Source organism: Haliotis cracherodii, unplaced genomic scaffold, assembly GCF_022045235.1.
Source record: "Haliotis cracherodii isolate W230 unplaced genomic scaffold, xgHalCrac1.p SCAF_25, whole genome shotgun sequence".
Classification (NCBI taxonomy): domain Eukaryota; kingdom Metazoa; phylum Mollusca; class Gastropoda; order Lepetellida; family Haliotidae; genus Haliotis; species Haliotis cracherodii.
Genome location: NW_027266281.1, coordinates 7,872,815 through 7,883,958, shown reverse-complemented (window position 1 = coordinate 7,883,958; position 11,144 = coordinate 7,872,815). Strand labels below are relative to the sequence as shown.

At 41.8% G+C, this 11,144-nt stretch overlaps 1 protein-coding gene across 1 annotated transcript; it reads right to left on the bottom strand.

The window, feature by feature from the left end:
- Positions 1-4,968: 4,968 nt before the first annotated feature.
- Positions 4,969-10,775, bottom strand: LOC139472569 (C-type lectin domain family 9 member A-like). Its single transcript, XM_071255040.1, has 4 exons — positions 10,490-10,775; positions 6,955-7,158; positions 5,641-5,848; positions 4,969-5,027 (listed from the first exon to the last, which is right to left on the bottom strand). Exons 1-3 carry the CDS (start codon positions 10,773-10,775, stop codon positions 5,652-5,654), a joined length of 687 nt encoding a protein of 228 aa, XP_071111141.1. The 3' UTR covers positions 4,969-5,027; positions 5,641-5,651.
- Positions 10,776-11,144: the final 369 nt, after the last annotated feature.

Here is an 11,144-nt window from a genome sequence, read left to right as displayed (position 1 = left end):
CTCTAATGTGTTATATACTTATATTATATGTGATACAAGACTATGATGCAAATTCAAAATCGTTTAAATGGATAGCAACAGTACAAAAAGGTTTATATTACCAACATTTAAAAGAATTACCAAAATTCGAAAATGTTCTATTACTTCCCCAAACCTGCCGATTTTGACATCGAGTCATCATTTGCCCATTGAAATCGGCCGATGGTGAGGGTTACAGAGAGGAGACCGTGTCTCCAGACTATGGAATTCAAGACGAGTTTCACTCCCTTTTTATGTGCGAAGCACTACTCCAACAACGACTTCTTTACATCCCAAATAATTTTTATATCCTGCCAAATATGTGACAACTGCGTAAGCGCTATCAGCTAAAAATATATCCACTTGAAACATCTGTCTAGATTCAATGTACATTTGAACACATTATTACGTTAAAGTGTCTAAATTATTTATTGAGGGATATTACCATTCAGATCTGCATTAAATATTACATGTTGTATACACATATATATAGCACAGTAAAGTTATAACGCTCAGACATAATCTAGTAATAATTAATTATACATGTTTCCTGCACATAATAGTTTTTTTTCTTACAGGCAGCGTTAGAAATTGGCACAAGTCCTGTTGTCCTTGCCAAACTGCCCAATAGTTACGGTTTCATAAGGACTTGTAGACATTTGCCATTGTTTAGGGTTTTCCTATATCTTATCATTATAAGGTATAGTGGACTAAAAATGTTATTTTGTACTGCTGACAGGTATTATGTCATCGGTCCCAAATGCGTGTATCAATGCTCATGATATTAATTACTGGATTGTCTGGGTCCAGACTTGATTTACAGCCCGCCGTCATATAGCTGGAATATTGCTGAGTGCGGTGTTAAACAACAATTCAACCATCCAACAGGTATTAATTAACATTCAATGATTGTGATATTTCAGATTGATGGCAGCTTAGCACATGTCAAGCACCAGGTGACAGATGTAGCTGGTTATGAAACAATTGTAGTTTGTCATGAAAACAGAGAAACCCATGCTGTCGTCTCGAATTCCTGTATTCAAGGTGATGCAAATGTCACCTGCACAGTGTGTTTGGATGTCCTCCATAGGATTGCATAGGTAATACGAATAAATGTGTTCAATCTGTCTCATGTCTTATTTGTTACAATCTCAAAGACCATAAAAACATGACGGTTGTTTTCTTTTGCATTGTTGGTCAAGTTAAAAATATTTCAAAAGGTATGTGTTTTTTGTGTAAAATTTACATCCTTATGTGGGATTGCAAGCGCAGTTGACAGGGGATTCAGGGGATTTTTCAATATACAAGTGGGACAACATCACAGAATACGTAACCCAAGTCTTTACACCCCATGTCCCTTTTCTATATTTTTATACATAAAACTGACCCTTTGATATGCAAAGGTAAAGTTCTTGCATAGGAAAGTCACTTTTTATGAACTAATCCCACAAACACTCAAAATGACAGTAATCAAATGTCACTGACATACAGGGTTTGAAATTTACATACGTGTTGTAATACGTGAAAAGTAAAATTCAGGAAGGATTTCTTTGTGTCCTGCTACTTTTCCAATTAGGTACATGGCAACTCTGCAGCAGGTCATGTATGTGAATTAGTATCTAAATCAAATTTCTAACCCTTATGTATGTAAAAGGCCTTCAAAGGAAGGATCGTATTATACTTTGAGGCTTCAATTTTCAATTCAAAATATAATCAAATCATTTGTGGTTAATATTTTTATATTTATGAATATTATTTTAAGCAACATTAAAATTGTTTTGAAGCAAAATTATTTTGTCCAGGCGCTCATCCCCAGTATAAAAAGTCTGCTGCACACAATGTTTAAACTTGAAAAATGCACAAGATTGGTATTTCTCTCCAGGTAATCAAACGGGTATCCTATAAATATACACATTTTGTACAATTGGATTTGTTTTTATAGTGATAATACCATTGTAAATATTATTTTTTCAGGTGAAGAATGTCGATCAACTGTTCAGTGTTTGGGCATGTCAGATCAAGCAGACTCCTGCAACAACCCAAGATGCCTTCCTTAAAGTCCTCGCAGTACAAAAGATCTAAGACCGACAACAACTGCACTAGATGGTGTATGGGACAATAGTTTGTTGACTCGGATTCACCAACAGGCCACAAGGAGGCACGTGTGTTTGTGGATCCAAGGTCTGCATGCTCTATACGATTGGCCAGTGTAAGTGAACACTACAGGAAGTTAACATTAAATGTCAATGTTGATGGGTCAACATTGACACCAGTCAGACTTAGACGGGGAAATGGTAGACGACACCATGGAGAAAGACGTAGCCAAATGAGTGTTGTCTGCAGAGGAAAGCTTGTGGTGGATGTCCTACCATGGAAAGATGGGGGACATCCGGACACTCACCATCATCGGACTTCAAGCCTTTCAGCCAAAACGATCAGCCAGTCTGTCAGAATTTTGTAAAAAAAAATTGTATGTTTACACTGCAACAAGTTGGACTTAGGTTCTGTAAGGGTGGTGTTCGTTTCCGGGGCGTAACTCAAAAGGCAATCACTGGATTGTCTGGTCAAGACTCGATTATTTACAGACCGCCGTCATATAGCTGGACTATGGCTGAGCGCGGCGTTAAACAACAAACCAACAAACAAGACAGAGGCCATACAGCCCTGCATACTTCCAACTGACTGGTGTTTGCCTTGGCCTCGTCTGTCTCCAGGTCGTCACAGGAAATTACCCTTGAAAACAGATGCACTGTTCGTTACACACGCAGCAAATGGAGAAATTAAGAACAAATTCATTCAGCTGTATACCCGTGAAGATTCCGAGGTAGAATAGGTCTTCAGCAACCCATGCTTGCCGCAAAAGGTGACTATGGGGATCGGGTGGTCAGGCTCGCTGACTTGGTTGATGCATGTCATCGATCCAAATTGCTTGGATCGATGCTCATATATCAATCACTGGATTGCCTGGTCCAGACTCGATTATTTACAGACCGCCGTCATATAGCTGGAATATTGCTGAGTGCGGCGTTAAACAACAAAGCAACTAACCAACTGTAGCTGTAGGTTTCCTGAAGGTGTCTGTATCCGCGTCTTTCACAAATGTGCGTACGTGTGTGTGTGTGTGTGTGCGTGCGTGCGTACCTGTGTGTGTGTGCGCGTGTGTGTACTTCAAAGGATTACCTCATTCCACATCCGTGCCAGACACGGCTACATCGAATAGATAAGAAACAACAGTGCATGACACTTAAAGAAAGCGAACCTGGTTCGATAGCATGCACTGTTTACTCCCTGATTGGCTTAAGTGAGATGTGTTTTACCATCAAATGGAACGCCTTTTCTCAACCAATATTTGAAGTAGCTATAAACATCAATATATTGCTTTTAGATCGTTAGATGTTCATGTGTGCTGAAGAGTGTGCTGAAGATTTTTTACACAAATACATTATCAAGTAAACGCGAGTGCGATACAGAAATAATTCTCTTGTCAAGTCGTGTTTTGTCCCTGTTGCGTAGTACCTTAGCCTACCATCTTGCACCCTTTGATTAGACATCGACTTTTGTTGTTTGTTTGTTTTGAACGCCGCACTCAACAATGTTCAATCTATATGACGTCGGTGTGTAAATAATCGTGTCTGGACCAGACAATCCAGTGATTGACATCATAAGCATCGATTCACGAAATTGGGACACGGTGACATGCATCAACCAAGTCAGCGAGTCTGACCACCTGATCCCGTTTGTCGCCTTTCACGACAATAATTGGTGGCTGACGACCTCTTCTAAGCCTGATCTTCATGGGTAATGAGAACAATGAATTGGACAAAAAACTCAAAATAGGGGAGATTTGTAAGTGGTTGGTTGGTTGGTTAGTTTGTTGTTTAACGCCACACTCTGGATCAGGCAATCCAGTGATTGACATCATGAGCATCGATCCATGCAATTAGGATCGAAGACATGCATCAACCAAGTCAGCGAGTTTGACCACCCGATCCCGTTAGTCCCCTTTTGCGACAAGCATATGTTGCTGAAGACCTATTCTACCCCGGACCTTCACGGGTAACATAACCACTTGAGCTACACTACCATGTCACTATTGTCAGTCCAATAGGCGTTACTCCACATCGAGCTAGCTTGAAGACTGAAGAAGACGTTGTAGTAAGTGAGTGAGTTGACGCAGCTTTTAACAGTATTCCAGTTATATCACGGCGTGTCAGCTTAACGTGGGAGGAAGGCCCGAAGTGATGCAGGTTTCAGACGTTTACCACTTCGATGAAACCCACGGGTATGGTGCTAACATGCCTGGAAACATAATCGGGACGAACCAGGATTCGAACCCACAATCATAGCTTCCTTGCGTGCCCAAGGGACGCAACTCTGCACAGCGAATCGCGGCGCCTTAGACGACTTGTCCACGACTGTATGCTTCTGTCATGAGTTGATCATAGATTACTAAAATTGAGCACCACAAGTTATTCACCAAATGGATATAATTCAATGTCTAGGATACACATTTATTCCGATTTTGATATAACTCAATGTCTAAATAAATGTATATCTTAGACATTGAATTATATCAATTCGGTTAATCAGTTATGATGCTTAGAGAACAAAGATCACATTCGGGTTAGATAGACGTGGAATATCTTCATGTCAGAGATAAGAAATTCATTAATCACAAATTGAACAATGACATTATCCACTCAACATAATCAATGAAGGACCAGTTAAGCAATGACAGTTTTTATTCAAAGGGGTACATTGTGTATGGATGATAAAAACAGTTTGACTCATGTCTATCTTCAAGACCTGAAAGTCGTTTGAAACCTTCAAGGATATATACTGCATGTGTCCTTCAAACATTTGGGACTGCCAAGAACTTGCAGACATCTATGCCTCACAACTGTAATGGCATTCGATTGGATCAATACAAATTGTTTAAAAAGGATTTCCAGCAATTTCGTGAGTAAAGAGCATAGCTGAAGTCTTCAGGTGCAACATCGATTGTATATCTGCAAATAAATCAATATTTGGCAATAAATATCTGTAGTTGACAGAGTTGCATTAGAAATTTTTGACAATTATCAAATCGACAATTTATGACACATGACTAACCAAGCAGCCGAGCCTGACAGATAACTCAATCCATCAAGTCGCCACGTACGACAAGCGGACATGTGCGTTGTTGTTGACCTAACCTGGTGTCGACCCGTGAAGATCCGGGGTGGAATAGATCTTCAGCACCCAATGTTTGCCGTTTGCTTGTTTGTTTGTTTGTTTGACGCCGCACTCAGCAATGTTCCAGCTATATGACGGCGGTCTGCAAATAATCGAGTCTGGACCAGACAATTCAGTGATTGACATCATGAGCATCGATTCACGCAATTGGGATACGATTACATGCATCAACCCTGTCAGCGAGCCTCCTACGGCATGTTTGGGTGCTGAAGACCTATTGTAACCTTGATCTTCACGGGTCTCTAGCTATTTGTAATCAGGTAACTGTTAGTCCTCGTGATCATGTCTGGACATATTCTGTGTGGGAAAATATTGTGTTCCCATATCATTGCAATAGTGGTTTAAATAAGTTATGTACAAACAGCAGAATATTAATATTTTCCTTACGTTGTTTGATTTTATACCGGAATCTCACACAAGTGGTACCTTGCTTTCACACATTTATTACTTCGTATTTCCCAAGCGTTTAGGATTCCACATGCGTTGTAGCCCTTGTGAAACCTAGCGTGGCTCTTTGCTTCTTCCTTGATGTGGGTAGAACCGTCCGTCCAGGCATACGATGATTCACCCCACATCTCCAGACCGATCCATGCAACTGTGAAATACGAGGCGGAAAAAAAGGTCGCTCTGTACCGAGGATAAGATTATGTGTTGCAAAAATTGAAACGGAGGAGCTCTGTTTGTTTGTTTGTTTGTTTGTTTGTTGTTTAACGCCGCACTCAGCAATGTTCCAGCTATATGACGGCGGTCTGTAAAGATTCAAGGTGTCTGTGTGTGTGTGGGTGGGTGGGGTGGGGGAGAGGGAGAGAGAGAGGGTGAGAGAGGTCAAGAGAAAGAGAAAAAGAGAGAGGTCTAGAGAAATAGAGACGGGAGAGAGAAAAAGAGAGAGAGGGAGAGAGGGAGAGGGAGAGTGAAATATAAAAAAGACAAAAGAGAAAGAGGGGCCAAGAGAGAGAGTGGGAGAGAAAGAGGAAAAGAGGGAGAGAAATAGAGAGAAGGGTCAAGGGAGAGGGAGAGAAAAAGAGTTGGGAGAGAGAAAAGAGAGGGTCAAGAGAGAGAGAGACAGAAAGAGAAAAAAAAGAGAGGGTCAAGAGAGAAAGAGAAAAAAGAGTGGTCAAGAGAGAGAAAAAAAGAGGGTGAGAGACAAAAGAGAGAGAGAGTCAAGAGAGAGAAAGAGAAAGGGGTCAAGAGAGAGCGAGAGAAGAATTGTACAGCATAACAAATGCTGCGTAGTTCGGCATACTATGATTCACTCCACATCTCCAGACCGATCCATGCGACTGTGAAATACGAGGCGGAAAAAAGGTCGCTCTGTACCAAGGATAAGATTATGTGTTGCAAAAAGTGAAACGGAGGAGCTCTGTTTGTTTGTTTGTTGTTTAACGCCGCACTCATCAATATTCCAGCTATATGACGGCGGTCTGTAAATAATTAAGTCTGGACCAGACAATCCAGTGACTGACATCATGAGCATCCATCTACGCAAATGGGATGCGATGACATGCATCAACCAAGTCAGCGAGCCTGACACAATCCCGTTAGTCGCCTTTTACGGCAAGCATGGGTTGATGACGACCTATTCTACCCCGGAATCTTCACGGGTCAATTATAATAGGATTACGTGTCACACAGGGGGACAATAATTTTACGATACTTTAACCCCCATTACATTATTTATAAATAATAAAGTTCGTTTCTCACAAACACTTTTTAGCTGTATGTAAGAAAGCATGTAGTCGTAGTTCTCATCTGTGTTGAGGATCATCAGGCGGCCGCCCGCACTCTGACACAGAGCTCGACTCTCCGTCCAGTTCATTCTGACATCGCTCAGCTTGTAACACAAGCGTGGGGACATGACTGATGTGTAGCCTTGAGACACGGGACACGGGTCTGGTGTTGGTAGGGCTGTAACAAAGTCATGTGATCAATTCAGACCGTTATAACAGTAGTCCAAAGCAATGATTGGTTTGTTGTTCAACGCCGCACTCAGCAATATTCCAGCTCTAGGACGGCGGTCTGTGAATAATCGGGTCTGGACCAGACAATCCAGTGATTTAATATCATGAACATCGATCCACGCAATCGGGATCGATGACATGCATCAACCACGTCAGCGAGCCTGACCACCCCATCCCGTTATTCGCCTTTTACGACAAGCATAGTCACCTTTTACGGCAAGTATGGGTTGCTGAAGACCTATTCTACCCCGGAATCTTCACGGGTCCCAAAGCAATGAATTGCGTGTAGAATATACACTGTGTTTTAACCAAAACAGGACCAATTGTCTCAATATACACTGTTCCACAAGAGGGGCTCATAGTAGATATGTTTAAAAAAAATGCGTTTATATTAATTTTATGGCCTCATGTTTTGAATCAAGCTTGGCATTGTTGATAATGGAATATGCTACAATGTCCTTCAGTGCCTAATGTTAGGTATAACATATGTTCCTAATGGCAGCTGGATACGAAGCAGTACAGGAATGTTATGTTATCTGTTGTATCAATGCTTGTGTCGACGATGGATAGTGCAATAACCATTTGCAATTATCACATGTTTGCTTTGTGTGATAGCTAAAGTAACTTGGAAACTACTTCATGGATTTCTGATACAGTTTTTTTATAACAATAGGAATGGTGCTGTGCAAAGTTTGATATCGATAAATGGATTTTCTTTGAAAATATTGCTTTTTTCATGTCAAGAGTTCCGTATCTGGCAAAGCTTGCCGATGATGCGCCAGTGCATATTTGAATCATGCCATTACTATGTTATATTACTGTGCTGTGTACGAAAAACCGGCTCCAAACGTTAAGGAATCAAAATATCTCCTCAAAATTGATCCTTAGTTGATGTTGGAGTCGAGGCCAGGTATATTAGTTTTGTTTCTTTGTTTGTTGTCTACATGCGCATTGTTGGATACGTGTTGGAATATTAAAATTGGGGGGAAGCCCAAACAAACGCCAACGGTGTGTTTGTTTGTTTGTTTGGTTGTTTTTTAACAAAAATGTTACAGCTATATGACGGCGGTCTGTAAATTATCGAGTCTGGACCAGACAATCCAGTGACTGATGTCATGATCATCGATCCACGCAATGGAGATACGATGACATGCATCAACCAAGTCAGCAAGCCTGACCACCCGATCCCGTTAGTCGCCTTTTGCGACAAGCATAGGGTGTATTAGTGTGCCCTGCACACATTTTGCTATGATTTATACGAATCGGAAATGGTGTATGCATATATACCCAACTTGCTCTGTGAGGTTCAAGGGGTGTCGAATGCGTTAATTATAGAGACAGCTGGTCATTATCTATAACCATCGACTGGCCCTCTGTTTTATGGGCTGTGCCTTGTACACTTCATCGTTAACACATGTGACCTATCTGTCGTGGTCTCAGTAGTAAAAGTTTGTCAAGTGCAACGACACGAACACCTTTATTCATTGGATAAATGAATAAAAACCCATTCTGCCAATCTGGGTGCGGTTTGCACCTGTCTCACGTTGTCCTGAAGGCTCCACCCCCCCCCCCCCCCCCCCCCACCCACACACCCACCCACACACCCACCCACACACACACCTCTATGTGTTGATACATCGATGCTTTTACTCTCCTTTGTAGACAGGTATTTAATATAAACTAACTTGTTCTCATGCGATACGGCTGCAATATTTTAACTCACTCACGCCTTGTGTTGAAGGTATTTTCTGTACGGGACAGGATATTATTACCATCTGACTACAAGCGAAACTTGATAACCTAGTTATCAGTACAATGAGAAAGAAAATATCAACAAGCTTTCATTCTATTTTCCATTAGCTTCATCACACTGCAAACACGAAAACGTCGTAAAACATATAATAGTCACAATATGGCTGAAATACTGCCGACCCGTGAAGATTCCGGGGTAGAATAGGTCTTCAGCAACCCATGCTTGTCGTAAAAAGCGACTAACGAATCGGGGGGTCTGACTCGCTGACTTGGTTGATGCATGTCATCGATCCCAATTGCGTGGATCGATGCTCATGATATTTATCACTAGATTGTCTGGTCCAGACTCGATTATTTACAGACCAAATATATTTCAGCTATATGACAGCGGTCTGTAAATAATCAAATCTGGAAGAGACAATCCAGTGATTAACATCATGAGCATCGATCCATGTAATTGATAGCTAGGTTTGTGAGTTATCATTCCAGTGGACTCACTGAAATGTAAAACCATTCCCAACCACTAGTAAAAAATATCTACAATAGGTATCTAATATATATTATTATATTATGTGCAATTGCAACTTATACAGACACAGTGTGCTTTTTTTTGTTTAAAGCCGCACTCGGAAATATTCCACCTATATGACGGCGGTCTGTAAATAATTGAGACTGGACCAGACAACCAAGTGATTGACATCATGAGCATCGATCCGCCCAATTGGGATATGATGACATGTATCAACCAAGTCAACGAGCCTGACCACCCGATTCCGTTAGTCGCCTTTGACGGCAAGCATGGGTTGCTGACGAACTATTCTAGCCCGGATCTTCATGGGCCTGTTGTTAATAAAAGAAAAGAAGAAATGTCAAGCTGGTTCAGCCCATGGCATTTTCCTATAAAACCACAGTATCATCAAACTGGCCAATGAGCCACCGCCTTCTGGCATAGGACTCTAGGCAAAATATAAATTTACATCAATAACGTTGTCATATTTCATGATAAACTCTTGTATGTATGATATTTCTAAATACAAGTTTACTATGCACAGGGCATGACGTAATCAGCCGTGTGTGTGTGTCGGGGGGGGGGGAGCCTTCAGGACGACGTGAGACATGTGCAAGCCGCACCCAGATTGGCAGAAGGGGTTTTAATTTATTTATGCAATGAATTAAGGTGTTCTAGTCGTTGCACTTGACAAACCTTTACTACTGAGGCCACGACAGATAGGTCACATGTGTTAACGATGAAGTGTACAAAGCACAGCCCATAAAACAGAGGGCAACTCGATGGTTATAGAGAATGACCAGCTGTCCCTGTAATGGACGCTTTCGACACTCCTTGATTAAGGAAACACCTGTTCCAGACTCCCGTCCTCAGCCGACACAGTGGCGCACGGCAAACGGAGTGCCCAATACGGTCGCCTTTTACGACCAGCAATGGATTTCTGAGGACACATTTAAATCATAACAGTTTGTGAACAGACAATATCACATCTTATTCTTTTTAAGAATTAACTGCTCACCCCATTGTTTAATGAATGTTCTGGCCCCCGCGGTTGTCGTCTCCGTTGATGACACTGATGATCTGTAGATGAAGCACTCATCCTGACAGGATGTTGCAGCAACACAGAGGGCGTCCTTTGAACAGAGGGCCACACAGTCAAGTTTGCTTCCAGATTGATTGGTGCTCACCTCGTCGGCCTTCAGGTCGTCAAGAGTAGTTACCCTTGAAAACAAATGTCTCGATGCAGTGTTCATTGCAAACGCAGCAGAGAGGAAAATGTAGCAAACATGAAGCAACTCATTCATTCTTCTTCGTCTTGAAGTTGCTGTAGCACCAGCCTTCGTCTTGAAGTAGCTGTAGTACCAGCCTTCGTCTTGAAGTAGCTGTAGCACCAGCCTTCGTCTTGAAGTAGCTGTAGCACCAGCCTTCGTCTTGAAGTAGCTGTAGTACCAGCTGTCGTCTTGAAGTAGCTGTAGTACTAGCCTTCGTCTTGAAGTAGCTGTAGCACCAGCCTTCGTCTTGAAGTAGCTGTAGCACCAGCCTTCGTCTTGAAGTAGCTGTAGTACCAGCTGTCGTCTTGAAGTAGCTGTAGCACCAGCCTTCGTCTTGAAGTAGCTGTAGTACCAGCTGTCGTCTTGAAGTAGCTGTAGTACCAGCTGTCGTCTTGAAGTAGC

Coding starts and splice junctions, on each gene's coding strand:
- LOC139472569 (XM_071255040.1), bottom strand. CDS start 10,775: ATGAATGAGTTGCTTCATGTTTGCTACATTTTCCTCTCTGCTGCGTTT. Junction 7,159..10,489: donor AACATTCATTAAACAATGGG/GTGAGCAGTTAA, acceptor ACTTTGTTACAG/CCCTACCAACACCAGACCCG. Junction 5,849..6,954: donor CATACAGCTAAAAAGTGTTT/GTGAGAAACGAA, acceptor CGTATTTCACAG/TTGCATGGATCGGTCTGGAG.